The sequence below is a fragment of the Canis lupus genome, chromosome 7, assembly GCF_011100685.1.
Source record: "Canis lupus familiaris isolate Mischka breed German Shepherd chromosome 7, alternate assembly UU_Cfam_GSD_1.0, whole genome shotgun sequence".
In the NCBI taxonomy this organism is placed as follows: Eukaryota; Metazoa; Chordata; class Mammalia; order Carnivora; family Canidae; genus Canis; species Canis lupus.
The window spans coordinates 41428418-41446696 of NC_049228.1; the positions used below are offsets into that span (position 1 = coordinate 41428418).

General features: G+C 59.1%; 1 protein-coding gene and 1 long non-coding RNA gene across 6 annotated transcripts in view; one reads left to right on the top strand and one right to left on the bottom strand.

Moving 5' to 3' along the window:
• MEF2D (myocyte enhancer factor 2D) overlaps positions 1-18279 on the top strand; it is a 30602-nt gene that overhangs the window by 3370 nt on the left and 8953 nt on the right. Inside the window, exons 1-8 of one of the 5 annotated variants that reach the window (XM_038543014.1) lie at positions 9307-9456; positions 12046-12237; positions 12811-13014; positions 14318-14455; positions 15400-15610; positions 15798-15854; positions 17279-17469; positions 17842-17862. In XM_038543014.1, coding sequence (XP_038398942.1) covers positions 12184-12237; positions 12811-13014; positions 14318-14455; positions 15400-15610; positions 15798-15854; positions 17279-17469; positions 17842-17862 — 876 coding nt within the window. In that variant the 5' untranslated portion in view covers positions 9307-9456; positions 12046-12183. Of the gene's footprint in view, positions 1-9306; positions 9457-12045; positions 12238-12810; positions 13015-14317; positions 14456-14502; positions 14638-15399; positions 15611-15797; positions 15855-17278; positions 17470-17841; positions 17863-18279 lie in introns of those variants that run through there. The other 4 variants (XM_038543015.1, XM_038543013.1, XM_038543017.1 and 1 more) reach the window with 4 other exon arrangements.
• Positions 1575-6517, bottom strand: LOC119872565. Its single transcript, XR_005362353.1, has 3 exons — positions 6066-6517; positions 3159-3301; positions 1575-2197 (listed from the first exon to the last, which is right to left on the bottom strand). It is a non-coding gene; the product is annotated as an uncharacterized LOC119872565 (long non-coding RNA).

The window sequence follows — 18279 nt, forward strand, 5'->3', positions numbered from 1 at the left end:
TCCTTCTGTCCCAGTTTGGTGACTTACTCATGGTGAGAGTGTGTGAGGCGCCCATAGTTCTATGTGGGAAGCTGGACACCTTGCTGTGCTGTGCTTGATGTTACCCAGCCTATCCAGTGCTGCACAGGCCAAATGGGGTGCAGACTCCAGGCAGCACTCGCTGGTGGAGCTGGATGAGGAGAGAGGTGTGGCTCTGACTTGGCCTAGGAAAGACCAGGATCTCGAAGTGCTCTCTTCTCTAGCCGCTCTCAGTAGCTCTGCTTTCTGAGAGGTCTTGAACACTGGCCTGGTGGGGCCGGGGTATTTTCTCTTCCATCTCCTTGCCTGAGACTGAGGAAAGTTTGTCATGGAGCCTTCGGGCCCTTTGCCCTCCTCTGAGAGGCGCTGGGTGGGGGTCCCATACTCAGGTGCACCTGGCAGGTACCCAGCATTTAGTGGCACACGTGCATGAAGGTGTGCAAGCACAGACACATGGGTGTGTAGAGTAGCTGCCACCCCGAGGGGGGTGAGGAGGACTAGTGAATGGGAAGATGATGAAGGGATTGGAGGGTGGGGATGGGTGGGGGAGCAGGGGTGAGGAGGCAGAGGCCTGCAACAATCTGGAAGAGGAAAAGCTGACAGGAGCAGGAGGGATTGAGGTTAGACCATAGATGGGCAGCCCTAGAGCATGGCTTGCTCCTTGAGGAGCTCTGGCTGACTCCTGTCACTGCCCCTGCAGCACCCCTGGTGCCCCTCCCCGTGGCCCTGGCCCACACCTCTGCCCCCGCCTCAAACCAAGTGCCCTGGGGTAAGTCAGCTTTCCAGGTGGACAGGATTCAACACTAGCCTGATGGTGGTCAGAGCACCCGGGAGTCCTGGTGATGTGTGCTGGTCACTGTCTCCTACCCATCCACTCTGCTGAGCAAGGCTACCCTGATGTAGCAAGGTTGCCTCTGAGCCCTCAGGCATCCTGGGGTAGATCCTGGCCTGGGGGGAGGGTCCCCAAGGCCCTTTGCATCTGATTTTTCCTTTTCCTGAAGCTTCTTGGTAGCCTAACCATGCTTCGGCTGGCCCTGTCCTGGGGCTCAGAGACCTGAGGATGTGCTCACTGACTGCACAGGACCCCAATAGTCTTCGCAGGAGCAGAGGCTCTTTATGCCCGCTGTGTGAGCTCTCTCCCTGCTCCTGTAGGCTGGAAGGGGAGGAGCTTGTCCAGAGCTTGGCCTGCTGCTGGCCACACCCAGGCGGGACCATATTTACTCATTTAAACTCACCCTCCCAGGAGGCTCTGGGCTCTAGGCCTGGTCACTGACCTTGGCTTGGTGCCTCTGGCTGGGTGCTCTGGCCACTCCCCGGGGAGCTGGGCAGACCAGGGAAGCGTATAGAAAAGGAGATGTTTTTGCCCTCTGGTCAAGGGACCTTCACTGTCGGCAGTGCACCATTCGCTCTTATTTTGGAGACCTGAAACTAAACCTTTTCAGATCCCTGGGAACTAGAGGAGGAAGCTTCCTTCCGTTCCTTGTGTCCATGTGCACCAGGCTCTGTGCCGGGCATGGTAACACAGGAAGACTCATATGTTTCTTTGAATAGCTGTTTTTTATAATTGGGGAACCCAGTTAGAGATTTAAGTGACTTGCTTAGGGGGCACCTGCTCCAGCCCCTTGCCTCCATGTCATGTGAGCCAACTGGAGTGAGAAGACTTCGCAGGCCCTCTTCCCCTGTTGGGAGGTCTTAGGGGCTTTGTCTTACCCTGCAGGAGGCCCAGGGAGACCCAAAGGAAGGAGGGGGAAGAGGAGGATGGAAAAGATGCATTACTGGAAGGGTGAACCTGTAGCATTCCCTGGTCACGGGCAGAGGATGAGGCTTGGTGGCAAGCTGAGGAAGATAGTGCTTTGGTGTCCTAAGAAAGTATGGTCCCCTGATTGCTACGGGAGAGAGCCCCAGGAAAGAGACTGAATGATACCTGCTAGTACCCACTGGGGCTGGGTAATGAGAGGTGAGGTGGGAAGATGGGCCAAAGGAGCTCAGGCTGGTCTGAAGGCAAGAGACGTGGCTACAGGAGCCTGCCAGGTCCAGGAGTTTAGGACTCTGCCCTGGAAGAAGTTGCTAGAACTCCCAGGGGGAGGGAGCCCAAGCATGTGGTGAGCCCACCTCTGCCACTCATTGCTGGTGACGTGGGCATGACTTGACTTCCGTGTCTCTGAAAGAGCCGCCTCACCTGGGAAAGGAAGGAGGATCAGTGGGGGCAATGGACGGTCCTCGAGAGCAGGTGCTGGGAAGTGCCTGCCTCCTTCCTTCTAGACCCCAGCTCCAGCCTGACCCAGGACTTACTGGCTCAGGCAGCCACCCAGGAGATGGGTGGGGGCAGGCAGTGTCCCAGTGGGGACTTGGTGTGTGGGAGCCGCCTGAGGGGGTCCTGCGGGGGCCTCGGGCCTGGGGCTCAGTCTGACACTGGGATGGGCTGGGGACAGCGAGCCCAGCCCTGCCTTCCTTCCCTGGCCAGCTATCTCCCTGTCTCAGAGCCTTGCCTCTACCTCCACCTCCCCATGAGTCTGAGCAGATCCCTTGGCTGCTTACTTCCTTATTCCTCATTATTTCCCTGCCCCACCTCCGCCAGCAAATGCTTGGGGTTGAGGGTTGGGAGGATAAGGAATAAGAGAGAGCTCATCCCCAAACCTCAAGAGAAAATATTCACTGGGGGTGGGTGGGGAGGGGAGGGGTCTGCTTCATTTCTGGAATCTTCCTGCTCCAGGCTCTGTTGGATCAAGTAATGTCTAGGCAAGGGGATGGGGCAGGTGACCTCAGACCTAGCGTTTTTCCCTTTAGAGCACGCATGTGTTCTGTGTCTGGGGAGGGACAGTGGTTGGGGGTGGCCCGGCAGGAAGCTGAGCCCAAAAGGGGGGCTTTAGGCCTTCCCAGTCACATGTCTCCTTGACCTTTGAGCCCCTTTGCTCCAGCCCCCACAGCTGCTTGCTTCCATGCGGACTGCCCTGTGAACACCCCCCCCCCCCCCCCCCCCCCCCCGTCCCCACCGCAGGCCCATGGGGCCCAGATTGACTGGGTGGGGACAGGTGTCCTGGCTCAGCTGCTCCCTCTGGTTGCTCCCACCTGTCAGCCCAGGGGATGAGGGGTGAGGGGCAGACTGGCAGGGAAGAGTAGGAAACCCTTGGCCCTCTCACCTGCTCCCTGGTTATAGAGTGTAGCAGAAGGATTGAGAGTAGACAACAGGCAGGACTTCCCCACTCAGAGGAGGGATGGCGCCAGGTCACAGGCAGAGAAAGCTGGTTGATCGCCAGGGGTCCTAGCTGGCAAGCCCCAGGGTCTATGTGGGGTATATTCACAAAAGGGACGGGTATGACTTGAATTCTGGGGCAAGTATTTGTGTAGCTGTGTGAAGGAACCCCCCCCCCCCACCCGCCTGGGCCCCCTCCATCTGGCTGGGCATCTTAGCCTCACCTGGCACCTTTCCTGAAAGCAGTGAGCTAATCCTGTAAGAGCTGCCTGGCTGGCTGCCTCAGCAGGCCCACGCAGCCGCACTGCCCGCCCTCTCCTGCCAGGGGCTTAGAGGACTGTCCTTTCAGTCAGGAAGAGACCCAGCCACTGCCACAGCGGCCCCTTTAAATCCTCGGGGGCTCCCTGAGGTCATGGTGTCTCTAGGAGGATTTACTTTCTCTGATTGGATTGGCCTCCTTTGGGCCTGGTCTGGGACTGTAGGTAGACCCTCACATCCTGAGCCCCCACCTCCCGTTGGTCAGGATGGGTGCTTCCTTGTCTCCTCTCTCCTTGCCCTCCTATTCTAGCAGTCAGGGCCCAGACCCCGTCACCTGCCTCAGCCAGAGCTGCCCTGCCCCTGCTCTGTGGCCGGGAAGGAAGGAGCCGCCTGCTGCCCTGAAAGACAGTACCCTTCTGACACTGTCTCCACATTTTCCTTTTCCGCCTGCTCTTCCTTCAGTCAGGGGTCCACACTCCATAGTTACCCCACGCCCTCATTTCCATGGGAAGTTCCTCCTCTGATCTAACCATCAGCCCACGGGCTTGCAATGGCAGGCAGCCCAGACACAGCACTGGTGGCATTATGCTCACCCAACGGCTCTCAGGCTGACCCGCCCCCACGGCCCCAGCTGCCACTTTCACTTCTGTCTCCTGAGACCCCAGAGGGAAGTTGGGTGGGGAGGTGGAAGGTGACACACTTAACCGTCCCAACCGCTTCAGATGGCCAGGGGCCCCTGGCCACCACTTGCATCTAGATGACCGAAATGGGTTTAGGCTGCCCTGGAAGGACTGGCCGCAGTGGGAGGGATGGAGGTTAGGTAGCAGGAGGGACTTCCCAGGAGAGCAGAGCACTTGGGTAGGCTAGGGTTGGAAGCGCCACTGCTAGAACTGGGCAAGCAGAGGTCAGTTTGCCCGGCCTCCTCAACGCAGGCCAAGGACCGGTTGTCTCCCGGTGCCTGTTGGGTGGAGCGTCATGCAGGGGCCTCCGTATTCCCCTGGACATTACCACCTGCCCATACCTGTTTGGGTGACTTCTAACAGCATATTTGAGCCCCTGAGATGACTTTGAGGCCAAACATGCAGCCCTGGAAGCCCCTTTACAGCTTAGTCTCTGTCTTGCCTACTGAACTAGGCTGTCTCCTCTCAGTTGGAGGGTGGCTGGGAAGTGGATTTTATTTATTTTATTTTTTTTTTTTGAAGTGGATTTTAGAAATGAGGATAGAAGTGGAAGTAAAGGGCAGGCAGCCCATCCTCCCAGCATGGGCACCAGAGTGGGATAGGGTGTTTGTCCCAGGGAGCCCCCAGGCAGCCGTGAATCCTGTCGCGTCCCACTGCTGCAGTGCTTGTCCTCATCCTGTGGTCACACCCGACCCCGCTTAGAGGGGGGATAAGAGCAGAGGGCCACACTGGACCAAGAGCTTAGTGCCAATGGGGTTGTTGGCAGTTCAAGAAGGCTTCTGGAGGAGGTGCCAGGAGCTCCATCCTAGGTGCCTAGATGTGCTGGGCAGGGACGGCCCAGTTTCTGGAATGGGAGGTTGAGCCTGATGGGATAAGGTCAGAGACACCATGCAAATCCTTATGCAAATGAGCGGTAGTGAGTCATTATGGATCTGTCTGTTGGATAGAGCATGAAGCAAGGCTCAGGCTTGGGTTCTGGAACTGGCCCCACTAATGACCATGATTGTGACCCTGGGGGCCAGTCATTACTTAGTAAGCAGAAGCAGGACCCCAAGCCCTGGGTCTCATCGGCAATCCAGGTGTGTTTGGAGGTTGGGAGGGCTGAATCTCTGCAGGCAGGGCCCTAATGTGCCCCACCTGGCACCCTCCCTGGCTGGCCATGAGCCTCTGTGACCCCTCTGCCATCTGTCATGAGGGTTACAGTTCAGAAAGCACCTTCCCCTTTATCAGCCCCATCCCTCCACTGCTCTGACCTCCACACTCTCCTTCCCCCTAAGCTGGAGGACCCTGGACCCAACCAGGCCGTCTCTTCTATTACCTCTCCATGGAGTAACCCACTCCTCACCTCCCTTCCTTTCAGGCTCTTGAAAGAGCACAGGAACCAAATGTCCTGGCTGGAAGGGCACCTTGTCCCCTCCCTCCCTCCACCCACCCACCCACCCATTGTACTGATCAGTGGGGTAAAACTTGGAGGGGGCAATGACTTATTGCAGGTCACGCAGTGATTTGTGTGGCATCTAGAAACCCTGCCTGAAGACCCCATGCTTTCCTGGGCTGTTCATCGTCCAACCACACCCAGCCCTTTCCGGCTAGGATTCAGTATATTATTCCCAGACTTTTCCTGAGATCAGGGCCCGTGGCTCCAGGAACTTGTGCGGATCTGGGGAGGAGGGTGGCTCCTAAGAGCTACCAGGGGAAGGCTGGAGCCTGAGGGGGGGCTGGCCGCTGCCTCTGGAGGGCGCTGGACACTCTAGTGGCTGCTGCAGCAAGGATGGGAGCCAGACTACAGGAAGGAAAAGCAGGGGCAGGGAAGTGGTGGAGGAGGCTCCAGAGACAGACCCTCACTGGAGAGGCAGCTCCTGGGCCAAGAACAGGGTGACCCCATCCCAGGAGGTTTGCCCTGGCGGGAACCTCACCCCATCCTGCCTGAGGTGGGACGAGGGAGAGGTGTCCAGTGGAAGCTGTGAGGAGGGTGCTTGGTGAGCTGGCCGCACCGGGTCCTCCTCTGGCAGGTCCTTCTCTGTCCCTTCAGCCTGGGGCTGCAGTGCCTGTCTCTGCTTGCCTTCCTCAGGCACTCAGGACCTGAGACCACCCCTGCCCAGGTCCAGCTTTCCCGGACTGGTTCCCCCCCTCCCCCTAGCCCGCCAGCCCGCCCCCAGGTCCCTGTCAGTGAGTTAAAATTAGCTCAGTGCCCAGGCTAAAAATAGCCCCTGCCCAACCCTGAGGCTGCTGGGCTGGGGGAGGGGAGTTCCCGAGGGAGGGGAAGATGGTGGGAACCAGGGGTTTGGGAAGGGAGCCTGCCAAACCGAACTTTGGGGGTAGGGGGATGGGGATGGGGACAGGGATTGCCTGGACCTTTGAGAGCAGACTCTGGAGCTCTGGGTTGAATGGAGCCCTGGGCTGGGGGAGGGGGATGGAATGGAAGAGGGTGGGGGCTGTGCGGCGGGGGGAGAACTGGGCTGGGCAGGCTGGTAGGGGATGGGGGCACTAGCCCTGCTTCTCATGACTTCAGGGTTTGCGGAGGCAGGCTCCCCGCATATACCCTAGGGGCTGTGAACCCCGGCACCCTCTGTCTGCACATGTGGTACAGGGCTGTCACTGGGTTTACCTTCCCGCCTCATCTTCCACAGTGCACCTCAGTGTGTCTCTGCTTCCAGGCAAGAGGCCGCACTCTGAGAGTGGCCAGGAGGGCTGTGAGCCCTGCGCTGGGGTGGAAATGGAGATGGCACTCAGGAGACCCTCCTTGCTGGGTCTGGGTCAAGTCCTCTTGGCCCCAAGGGCCTCCTGGCCCTGCTCACTCCCTCGGTGGACTTGCCCTCCCCTGGTCTGTCTGTTGGCTGGACTGCAGGTGTTCAGAGGGCAGGCCTTGCGTGCCTTCCAGTTGTGCTCGTGCATGCCCAGCCCAGCATCTGGGCACAGGTCTCAGAGTCCTGTTTCCCATGGGGCTCAGGGTCTTGCCCTCTCTGCTCTGACCCTCTGCTCCTCCATCTCTGTCTCCACCCCTTGCACGCGGCCTTCCTCTCGGCCTCTCTGCCTCTCTTGCGCATCTGTGTGTCCGTCCCCCTCTACCACCCTCCTCTGTGTCTGCCTCACCCACGCCTCCTCCCTCGTTAGTGAGCAGGCTGCTTGAGGCCGCCTGAGTGTGGGGGTGACAGGTGGATTGGATTGTCACCCCCTCCCCCAGTGCCTGCTGCTTATTTCATGCCCTGCAGCCCAGCCAAGGGGAAGGGATGACAGCTGTCTCCAGCGCCTGCTGCCTTCCCCTGCAGTCCACAGCCTGCAGCCTAGAGCAGCCCAGGAGGAAGGGATGGAGGGCCTGCCTAATGAGAGCTGCCTTTCTCACTGTGCAGAGAACAGGGTAGAAGCCCAGCGCTCTGTGATGGGAGGCTGCTCACTCAGCCTCTCTGGGCCCTGGCTCCATTTTGACCGGCTGTGGTGTGGCAGCTCTGGAAGCAGATGCCTTCTGGTTCCGTGAGCCCCTGGGATTAGGGCAGCAGATGTGGGGCCATGAGGAGGTGGGAGAGAGGAGCTGGAGGCTAGCTATTAGAAGACACTTCTGGGCTCCCCAGGAAGGGTAGCCCTGCCGCAGCAGCTGCAGCTCCTGGAGGCTGCCCTGACCACCCCCCCCACCCCCCACCCGCACTCGCCCCACTGGCCCCAGGCCACCCTCACACAGGAACTGAGATAACATCATTCTGAAACCTGAGAATGGTTTGAATATTGCTCAGGTACCAAGAGGTGTTAAACTGGGGGAGGCAGGGGCCTGTGTTTCCTCCCATGCCCCCTCCAGCCTAAGACCCCTTTTAGGGTACGTTTTGCATATTGTTTGCAGTTCATTTGCATGTCGATCCCCCCCCACACACACACACACCCGTGGGTTCCTATTGGGTATGGATCCCGGCTTAGACAAATGGCTGGCTTGGACGAATGGCTGGCCTCTGGGTCCCTCTGGATTTCCCACCACCTCTGGTTCCCTCAGCCCCTCCTCCTCAGTCAGAGATACTGTCGAAGGAGCCTCCTGCCCCACGTCCTCTCTGTTCTTCATTTGCTGGGGGCTTCTCTGCCGCCACCTACACTGCCCTGCCACCTACAGAAGGTGGGTCTGTGCCTGGCTCCCTTGGACTCAGCCCAGCCGCCTCCTCCCGCCCCCTCTGCTCTTTGGGTCTCTTCCCAACCCCAGGAGGCCCGCCCTGCCCAACTCTGACCTGCCAGCGCTGCCTTAAGTGAGAGAAGCAGAAGCAGAAGCAGCTGGAGCCTTCCAAGGGCTACTTTTGGTGACACAGATGCCGCCAGCCCAAGGAGTCCTAGCTGTGGCCTGAGGTCAGGTGGGCCCGGGAGCCACCCGAGCTGGAAAGCCATCCTGCAATCCCCTGTCTCTATGGCATCTTGCTAAGCCCCCTCAAGCCCTGGGCTCTGGGAGAGACGGCCAAAAGCCAGGTCTGGGAGGGCTTCCCAGAGGAAGAAAAGAAGCAGGGGTGCGGGCCAGGGAAGAGGTGCACATCTGGAGAGCAGGTGCCCAGGCCTCTGGCTCCTGGCAGAGGGTCAGGTAATTAGACAGAGGGCTAATTAAGGCAGTCCAGTTGTTCACTAGGCTCTTCCTAATTGAGTAGGAGGGAAGTGGGACAGGATGGGCCTTCATAGCTTGGATAGGGTCAGTATAGGGTTCTCTGTGCCCACCCCCCCCCACCCCACCCCTCCGGGCCCCAGCCTCCCTTCTTCCAAAGTCAGCAGTGAGTTCATGTTCTCGCCCCAGGGCTCTTGGAGACTGCAGCAATGTAGAGTGGATAGATAGTTAGAAGGGGAAAGAGATTATTACAGACTCAGCCTGCTCCGTAGGAGGGCTTCTAGCTAGATAGGAGAAAGGACTGCCCAAGGCAGGGGCATCTCGTCCTCTGGCAGTGTTGGCACGGAGGTAGGAGTAGCAGTGGGCAGCCCTGGAAATGTGGCATTAGGAAAGTGCTTGGGGCTACCCTGGCAGAGGCTGGGGATATGGGGCCTGGTCTTTTCATCCCCGACTCCCCTCTGGTCAGAGGATGCTTGGGGGTCTCTGTGGCTTCCCTGTCTCCTCAGCCCTGATCCCTCTCGCATCCCAGCTCCCCCAGCATGAAGCGGGGGTGGGGGGGTGGTGTAGGAGATCAGCCAGGGAGCTGGTTGCCAGGCGACAGTTGCCTAAGCAACCCCATCCTCTCCATCTCCATGTGCTCAGGGCTGCTCCATAGAAGACTTCAGAGTCTCACCCTCTGCACCAGCCAGCCTGAGGATGGGGAGGATTGAGGCCTGTCCTGAAGGGGCAGGCATGCTTGGAGGGTAGGTGGTGTCTGGAGTCCAAGTTCAGGGGCAGAGTGAGAGGATGTAGGTCCTGCAGCAGGACTGACCGGAGTTAGACCACAAGACGGACTTCTCACAGGGTCGCATCAGGAAAACAGTCCCTTCCCGGAGAGACAGTTCCCGAGCTCCTCCTTGCAGAGGGTGGAATGGCAGAAAGGGCAGATGTGGAGCCTGCCCTCGTGAAGCTCCGGCTCCTTGGGAGCCAGGCATCAGGTAGAAGGGCGGAGTTGTAACTAATGTGCTGTGGTGGTAAGTGTGAGAAGGGAAAGGACAGGGTACCCTGAGAACCAAAGGAATGAGGGCAGGCTGCAGGATGACTTTGTGGAGGATCATGGGAGCACAGAGAGGGTTCTTATCCCCACTTGGAGGAAGGGAGAGAATTGGCCCGAAGCTGATAGAGGCCACATCTCAGCAAGGATTTGCTTCTGCACAAAAGGCAGTGAGTGGAAGACAGGAAAATGGGTGATGGAAGGAAGGTGAATGCTCTGAACACAGGAGCGCGGCCATGACAGCTTTAAGTGGTCCCTACCAGGGCTTTCAAGGCCAGGCTAGAGAATCTCACTGAAATAGCTGTCCTCTCAGTCCCGTCCTCTGCGTGCCCTCTCCACCCTCCCTGCCAAGCCCAGACCACCTGGCTCTGAAAAACACAGCTTTAGAGTTGCACTGGGAGGCCGGGAAGCTGACGTCCTTGGGCTGGGGCCTTTGAAGTGGGGCTTGGCCAAGATGGGGCCACAGGCAAGGGATGGGGTGACTTCAGGGCCACCTGGGCTATGTCGGTGTTGTGAGAGGGGCCAGTAGGAGGCCCAGGGCCCAGGGAGATGTCAAGGACGAGGAAGAGGCTCTCAGGAGAGGGGGTGGAGGATCCCTCTAGCCATGAGGGAGTGGCATTTCCTGAATGCCTTGGGACAGAGCAGAAACTCTTTCCAGCTGAGCTAGGGAGAGCCTGAGGGACAGGCCTGGTGTCGGGAAAGGGTGGGAAGGGGTATTCCTGGCTCCTCTGAAGTCCATGGACTCCCCTCCCCATCTTTGGCTCCCCTCTCCCTGCCCTCTTTGGCTGGGATGCCAAGGCCAAACTTCAGCGTCTATGTGGTACTTAGGGGGCCGTGATTGAGTGAGGCTGGAAAGTCTCCAGGAAAACTCAGCAGCCCCTGGACGTGGGGGCTGGGGAGGGGTCCCTAAGCACAGGTGTGCCTGTCACCTTGACCCAAGTCAGGGGTAGTGAAAACCCACCTCCCTGGACTCTGCGGCAGGGTCTCTGCCTGGAGCTCTGTGAAAGAGGATCTCTGGAGGGGTGGGTTCTCTTCCTAAGACCCAACCAGAGCCGCCTTAGAAAGTGTGGGCCTCCTGCTCTCTGGCCCTCTCCATCTTCTCCAGAAGTCTTCACATCTGATTCTCCTGGGCAGCTGATGGGGCCCTGGGGTCATTGTATGCTTCCATCCCACCTGGGGTCCTTCCAGTTCCTGAGGGCTCACCCGGCCTGTTTGGGTGCTGCCCACACCTGGAGTGGGCACCTTTCCTGGGTCAGGCTGGGCCTCTGTCCCCACGTGCCCTCTCCTCTTGGAGTTGTAGAGTGCAGAGGCACTGCTTCCCCGCTTGGCTGCAGAATTGGGGTTCTTCATGTGGGGGCCACTATTGGTCTCTGGGTTCTTGATATGGGGGTCCCTCTGCCTGACGCCTGCCTCCACCTGGCTGTCAGCAGCCTCCTCGGTGCACTCCAGCGGCCCTATACTGTCTCCAAGCTTCAAGATGAACAAGGTTGGGAACCTAGACTCAACTCTGATCCTAGACACAGCATGTTACTCCGGAGCAGCAGGCAGCGAACTATGGACCTAGGGGCCCTGGGCCTGTTGTTACAGATCTGAGTTTATTGGTACTCCACCACCCTCGTTTGCTTTCCTGCCTCAGGGGCAGCCAGGTAGTTGTACGGAGCCGTGTGACCTACAGGGCCTGAAATAATCATTTTCTACCCCTTTTCCAAAAAAGTTTGCAGACTCTGCTCTGGAGGGATGGTTTGTTTATTTTAAGCAGCATTACTGTCTCTCCAAATGAAACTTTTAGGTCAAGGCCCATTGTGTAAAACAGAAGAATGTGGAGCAGCCCTGTGGGAAGGGAGAGAGGGGCTCTGCAGCCCCACCCCCACTCTTGGACCCCAGGCTCCAGGGCTCTGAGCTGCTCTAGTGTATTCTTGAGCTGTGCACTACTTTAGCAGGTGTTGTCCCCGACAGGGCTGGGGCTGGGACCATCCCAGGCCAGAGTAGCAGCTGGCAAACCCAGATGTCTCTATTCAAGGCAGGTTCTGGGGACGAAAGGGCATGAGGCATTCTCCAGGACCCAGAGCCTTGGAAGCCAGCTCCAATCTAGAACCTGAGAGCAGCACAGTTGTTGCAGAAAGAGCCTGGACCCGAGGCCCTGGGTGTGAACTTGTACCTGGCCAAGGCATGCGACTACCTCGGGGAGTCTCGGTGTTGAGGATGGGGCTGGACATCGCCAGCCTTTCTGGGGGGTGCTGTGAGCCTGTGTGCTGGCGGTCGCTGGGCTCACAGTCCTCTCATGACCCTCCTCTCCCAGGACGCTGTACAGAAGGTATCCTGCAGACCATGAACTGAGCCCTGGTCCCAGGCCGTTCATGAGCACAGTGTAAGGTGTGCCGAGACCTGCCACCCAGCGATCCCCTCCCCTCCCTAGCACTGAGGATCCCCGGAGAAGATGGGGAGGAAAAAGATTCAGATTCAGCGAATCACTGATGAGCGGAACCGACAGGTGAGGTGGTCTTGGAGGCACATAGAGTGGGTGAGAGCAGGAAGCTGGCCTCTGCCTCCACTCCTTCCTGCCAGTCCAAGAGGGCTGCCAGGAGGAGGGGACCTCTGGAGGCTATTGCGGAAGGGGAAGGACTGAGTTGGGAGGAGAGGAGCCTCCACATCCCTGCAGTTCTTGGAACCCTGTGTCCCAGAACTCTAAGGCTCATGTGCTGCTGTAGGCAGGTGGACCTGTGCCCACCCCCTTCCCACCCAGGAACCATACAGGAGCCTCAGGCCAGGCCTGGGCACACCCCCTTCCCCAAGATGAATTCTCCACCTCTTCCTATCCTAGGGGAGGATGTGGGAAGCCCTTCCAATCTCCTTCCCTGCTCTCTTCACGGCCCCCAGCTCAGCAGTATGTTCTGTCCATCCAGACCCTCTCTCTTCAGTGAGGTGGCTCCAGGCCACGTCTTGGCCATACGTGGGCAGAGAGGAGCTGGCCTGTCCCCCCCCACCCCCGGGCCAGCGCACCACCCCTCGCCCCCAGGTAGGCTGTGACTGAGCCAGACCTTGCCGCCCTTTCCCCCACTTGCAGGTGACATTCACCAAGCGCAAGTTCGGGCTGATGAAGAAGGCATATGAGCTGAGCGTGCTCTGTGATTGTGAGATTGCGCTCATCATCTTCAACCACTCCAACAAGCTGTTTCAGTACGCCAGCACCGACATGGACAAGGTCCTGCTCAAGTACACAGAGTACAACGAGCCACATGAGAGCCGCACCAACGCCGACATCATTGAGGTGGGCCCATGTCCCTGCGCCCCTTGCCCCGTCCACACCCACCTCTACTCCCATGAGCCAGGGCCCAGGAGGTGGGTGGGGTTGCCCACCTGGCCCACTGCCACCCAAGCCCTCTGCATCTGCTCGTGCTGGTCAGGCTGGCCAGACGTCCCTCTGCTCTGTCTCCTCTGTGGCTCGCTCTCGCTGTCTTTTTCTCTCCTTCTCCATGCTTGGTCTGCTTCTGCATCTGACTCTTCTGTCTCTGTCTCTGTCTCCCTCTGTTTCCATCTCTCCTGCTCAATCTTTGTCCATTTGTGGGTCCCTGGGATTCAATCTCCTGTTTCAGAAAGAGCCAGCATTGCAAGCTGTTGAAGGACGTGGGCTTTGGAAGCCAGCGATGGCCTTTATTGACCACATGGCCTGGGGCCAGTGGGTCAGCCTCCCCGGGCCGTGGTACTCACCTCTGCGACACGGGCCCAGCAAGAGCTCTGGAGGGTGTGGTGGAACTGGAATGAGACAGTTCTTGCTTCTCACACGAGGGTGTGTGTGCTTTCAGGGAACAGAGCTTCTGCCAATGAGGCAGGTGCCTGGGAAGCCACAGGCTTGCCTTCCTGGACAGGGACTGGAACTCCCAAGATTTGGAGAAAGTTACCTTGGTTTTATGATAGAGAAACAGCTTTACTCTAGACTAGGATATAAACTGTACATTCGTTAGTCACTTTAAAGACGAAACAAGTCTCTATGAAGATGTTTTGAGCATGAAGAGGGTAGCTTTGGGGTCACTCTGCCTCGGCGTGGACACATGGGAGAAGCCCTGGCCCCTGGGCAAGGACAGCATAGGGGTGTCGCATAGCAGGAGCTCAATGAACCTGGCTTCCTCTCCCTCTGCCTCCCTCTCTCCTTCTCTCCCCCTCTCCCTGTGAGCCAAACCCAGGGACCAAATGGGCAACAGCAGGCCCTGACTGCCTTCCCCCTTGAGCTTCCAGAGGCTGGTCAGGCAGAGGCTGGCCCCCCAGGGTCCCTCCCCACCTGTCACCTGAGGAGCAGGGCTCTGCCTCCCACATTCTGTGTATTCCGCATTGCCTGCTATGTGTAGTGGGCCCTGGGGCCCGAGGCCCCGCCCAGCACACCTTCACACGGTGCCCCAGAGTGGGGAGGGGAGGTCAGGAAATGCTGGGGACCCAGAGGAAGGGAGGTGGGGGCAAAGTGGGAAGGCCCCAGGGTCAGGCAGGGGTGAGCTCCGGGGAGGCTGGCTGGCGGGGTGGGGGGCCTCACCTGTGGACAGATGGGCTGAAGGCTGGCTGACGCCCTGGCGTGGTTGCAGACGCTGAGGAAGAAGGGCTTCAACGGCTGTGACAGCCCCGAGCCTGATGGGGAGGACTCACTGGAGCAGAGCCCCCTGCTGGAAGACAAGTATCGGCGCGCCAGCGAGGAGCTGGACGGGCTCTTCCGGCGCTACGGGGTGAGCCCCACTCACCTGTCTCCTTCGGCCCCTCCCGGCCCCCCCAGGCGCTGCACAAGAAGCACAGGGAGTGTGAGAGCCCTGAGGTGGACGAGGTGTTTGCCCTGACCCCCCAGACGGAGGAGAAGTATAAAAAGATAGACGAGGAGTTTGATAAAATGATGCAGAGTTATAGACTGGCCGTGAGTAGTCGCATGGAGCAGTCCCCTGTGGTGCATGGTGTGGCTTCGCGCCGGCCCCCGACTGCCCCTGATGGACATGCTGCTCCAAGCCATGCCAGGGCTGTCGGTGACCACCGAGGCTCCGCTGGCCTTGGTCACAGAACACCCGTGACCTTTGCTGAGACTCCCTTGGGACAGAGCATCAGCCTGGAGAGTGTCCCGATCTCCCACAAGGCGTGTGTAGTTGACGTGAGAACTTTAGGTGACGAGAGTAGGGGCCATGTTCATTGTGCAGGTCACCTCTGGGCAGAGTGCCCGTTGGCCCACTGTAACACCCCTGGCCTGAGATGCTCAGGAGTGTTTAGGGAAGGCAGTGAGGTGCACGATTGAGAGAGTGCAGGTGCCACGGGTCCTGACCCTCAGTGCAGGCCCTTCCCAGCTGTGTGGGTGCGTTTGGGTCTGTACTCAGGCCCTCTAACCTGCTCCCTGTGTGTCCTGCCTGGCTGAGGACTAACCTGCCTCCGCTGGGGCCTCTGGGTGTCCCTGGTCCTGTCTGCAGTAAGCAGAGCCCGTTCTTGTTCTCTGGGCCACAGCTCGGTCCCAGAGCGCTCCCTCCAGTGTACTCCGCCCCAACCCCAGAAGGTCCAGGGCAGAGACCTTGAGCTGCTAGCCCTCGGACACATAGTCCAGAAACAAGAAGAAAACTTGCCTGCCCTCTCAGGCAAAGTGGATCCAGGGTAAGGGGCCCCCTGGCCTGACCCCTCCTCTCCATTTCCCGTCTAGTCAGCCGTGCCAGCCCCCAACTTTGCCATGCCTGTCACGGTGCCTGTGTCCAACCAGAGCTCACTGCAGTTCAGCAATCCCAGCGGCTCTCTGGTCACCCCTTCCTTGGTGACGTCATCCCTCACGGACCCACGGCTCCTGTCCCCCCAGCAGCCAGCGCTGCAGAGGAACAGCGTGTCCCCGGGCCTGCCACAGCGGCCAGCCAGCGCAGGTGAGGTGGGGATGAGGGGTGCTGGAGGCCTTGGGGTTCTCCTGCTGGCAGTGAGTGTCACCCAACACAGCATCCTGTGGCTCATGTGGCTCCTGAGGGAAGGGACTGGGCTCCTTCTGCTATGCGGTCCCTGAGCCTGGCTGGAAGGGCTGTCTTGGCGGCTCACCGTGATTCTGTTTGTTCCCAGGGGCCATGCTGGGGGGAGAACTCAACAGTGCTAATGGAGCCTGCCCCAGCCCTGTCGGTGAGTGCGGCTGCCCACCTGCCTGCTCAGTGGCCTCGCAGGCCCAGGGACCCAAGGGACCCCGATTTGACTGGAGGAAGGTTCCAGGGTCCGAATTGGATGTCGAACCTGAGGTCGTCTGAAGCACTGATGGGTGTGGGTGATCATCAGATGCAGGCTCAGGGAATTCTGGGCAAACTGGAAGAATGGACCAATGTTTCTAGTTGGGGGAGAAGATGCAAGTCTTCTCTGATGAGTGGGGGCACCTGGGTGGGATTTGAGGGGGCGAGTGTGTGGTTTGCCAACTCGCTCCCACGCAGACCCCTGGCCGCCGACAGCCTCCTGCCCTGTGCTGTTGTCCGGCGGGTGACTATGACTTCGAATGTCACCATTGACGTCACTCTGACATTCCTGCCATTCCTGGAGTGATCCGGGAATTGGGATGAAGGCGGCCTGCACTTCCAGGGGAACAGTGTGCTCTCAGGGGATGGAACAAGGTGACACTTGTGTCTGTGGTCGTCCCTACTTCTCTGGGCTTAGAACCCCCAGCCAAGCCCCTGGCAACATGTAATAGCTCCTTGGTAGTGATTGTGTACTGGGGTTGGGAAGTAGAGGGGATGGTGACTGCCCTTTCCTCTCCAAGGAAAGGGCCGGAGAAAGGCCTTCAGGCTTCAGGACGTGGCATCACTTCAGGTCCTCAGGCCCAGTATGTGGAGTGTGGGTGGGAGCCCTGGCCTGGCCTCTGGCCACCTGTGTTGCCCTGGACAAGTCATTGCGCCTCCACAAACCAGGCCTTGAGTTTGCTGTTTTGTGAGCAGGACTAATCAATGGCCTGTCTGCCTTGCGCAGTTAGCGTTAAGGATTAAATGAGATAATATGCACGTGAGAGCCATGTGTAGATTGTGGAGTGTGGAGCAGATGCACAGGTGGTGATTACGCTTGTTGTCACCTGTCTAATTGTGGTGGTGGCCGTGTGATCAGTGCCCCATTACCAGTGACAACACCGCCACCAGCGCGTGGCTCATCTTCCCCAGAGCTGTGAGCATCCTGTCACATGCTCGTCCCAATCACAGCACCCCGTCTCCTGGCCGGTGTGCCTCGGGGGCTGGGGTCCTTGCAGAGGCCTGGGTCTCTGTGAGCCAGTTGGGCCAGGTCATGGGATCAGAAGGTGCTGGACTTCTGGCATGTGAGACCAAAAGGAGGGAAGCAGGTGGGGCTAGGCCACTATGGCTTCCTGTCCTTCCTGCAGCCGTGGCGCTCCTACTGCAGGGTGATGAACCCATAATTCCATAGTAAGGGGGCTTCTCCCCTTCTCCCAGGACAGGGAAGGTTTAGGGGAGGACTGCAGAGCTCAGCATCCCCTGTGAGCCTGTGCGTGGAGTTCTCTCACACGGGCCAGGGGCTGGGTCCGTGTCTCTCTTTTTACCCGCATCTCTTCCTCTCAGGGAATGGCTACGTCAGTGCCCGGGCGTCCCCCGGTCTCCTCCCCGTGGCCAATGGCAACAGTCTAAACAAGGGCATCCCTGCCAAGTCTCCACCCCCACCTACCCACAGCGCCCAGCTTGGAGCCCCCAGCCGCAAGCCTGACCTGAGGGTCATCACCTCCCAGGGAGGAAAGGGGTTGATGCATCATTTGGTGAGTGGTGCTGTGCACCAGGTGGCAGGGGCTGGGGGATGGGAGAAAGCCAGCTTCCAGCAGGAGACATGCAGGTTAGCCAGCAGTGGGACTGTCTGAGGGAGACTGGAAGGGCCGCTCACAGGGGCAGTAGGAAGGGACGGGAGAGAAGGTTCTGGCTGAGGAGGACAATGGCAGGGATTTGAGACTTGGATTGTGAAGGTTTCCTAACTGGTGGGCTTTGGGATGTGGCATTTTCTGGAGTCCTCCTTGGCTGGACAGCCATTCTGCTCCAATGCAGAGAGGTAGATGGGGTGGCTGTGGGGACAGGGGTGTGAGGGGAGGGCAGAGCTCGCAGACTGAACTGCCCCTTGGTTTTATTTCTGCTCCCAGACTGAGGACCATTTAGATCTGGTAAGTGAGGCCCTGAGATGCGTGCAGTGGCTTCATACTCTGGGTCTGCTGTGGCTCTGCACCCCTGCATGAGTGTCCCTGCGTTCCTGCCCTCTCCCTTGTGGGTGTGCTGTGGGGGTGTGTGTGTGTGTGTGTGTGGTTATTTGCCAGGAGTCCTGCTCAGTGCCTAGCAGGGTACAGTGGTGAATGGGGCAGGGATTGGGGTCAGACACATGTGTTCATACCTGTGTGTGTGTGGGTGTCTGTACTACGCGATGCTGTGTTCATGCAGACACCCCTTCTCTGGTATGTGCATGTGCGCGCACACAAGGGGAGTGGGCTAGCCCCAGGGATGCACCCCGGGATGCCTGCCTTAGGAGGGCTGGGCCCCACGTGGCCTCTGACTCCGTCCCGGGACAGGGACCTCCTTAGGAAGGT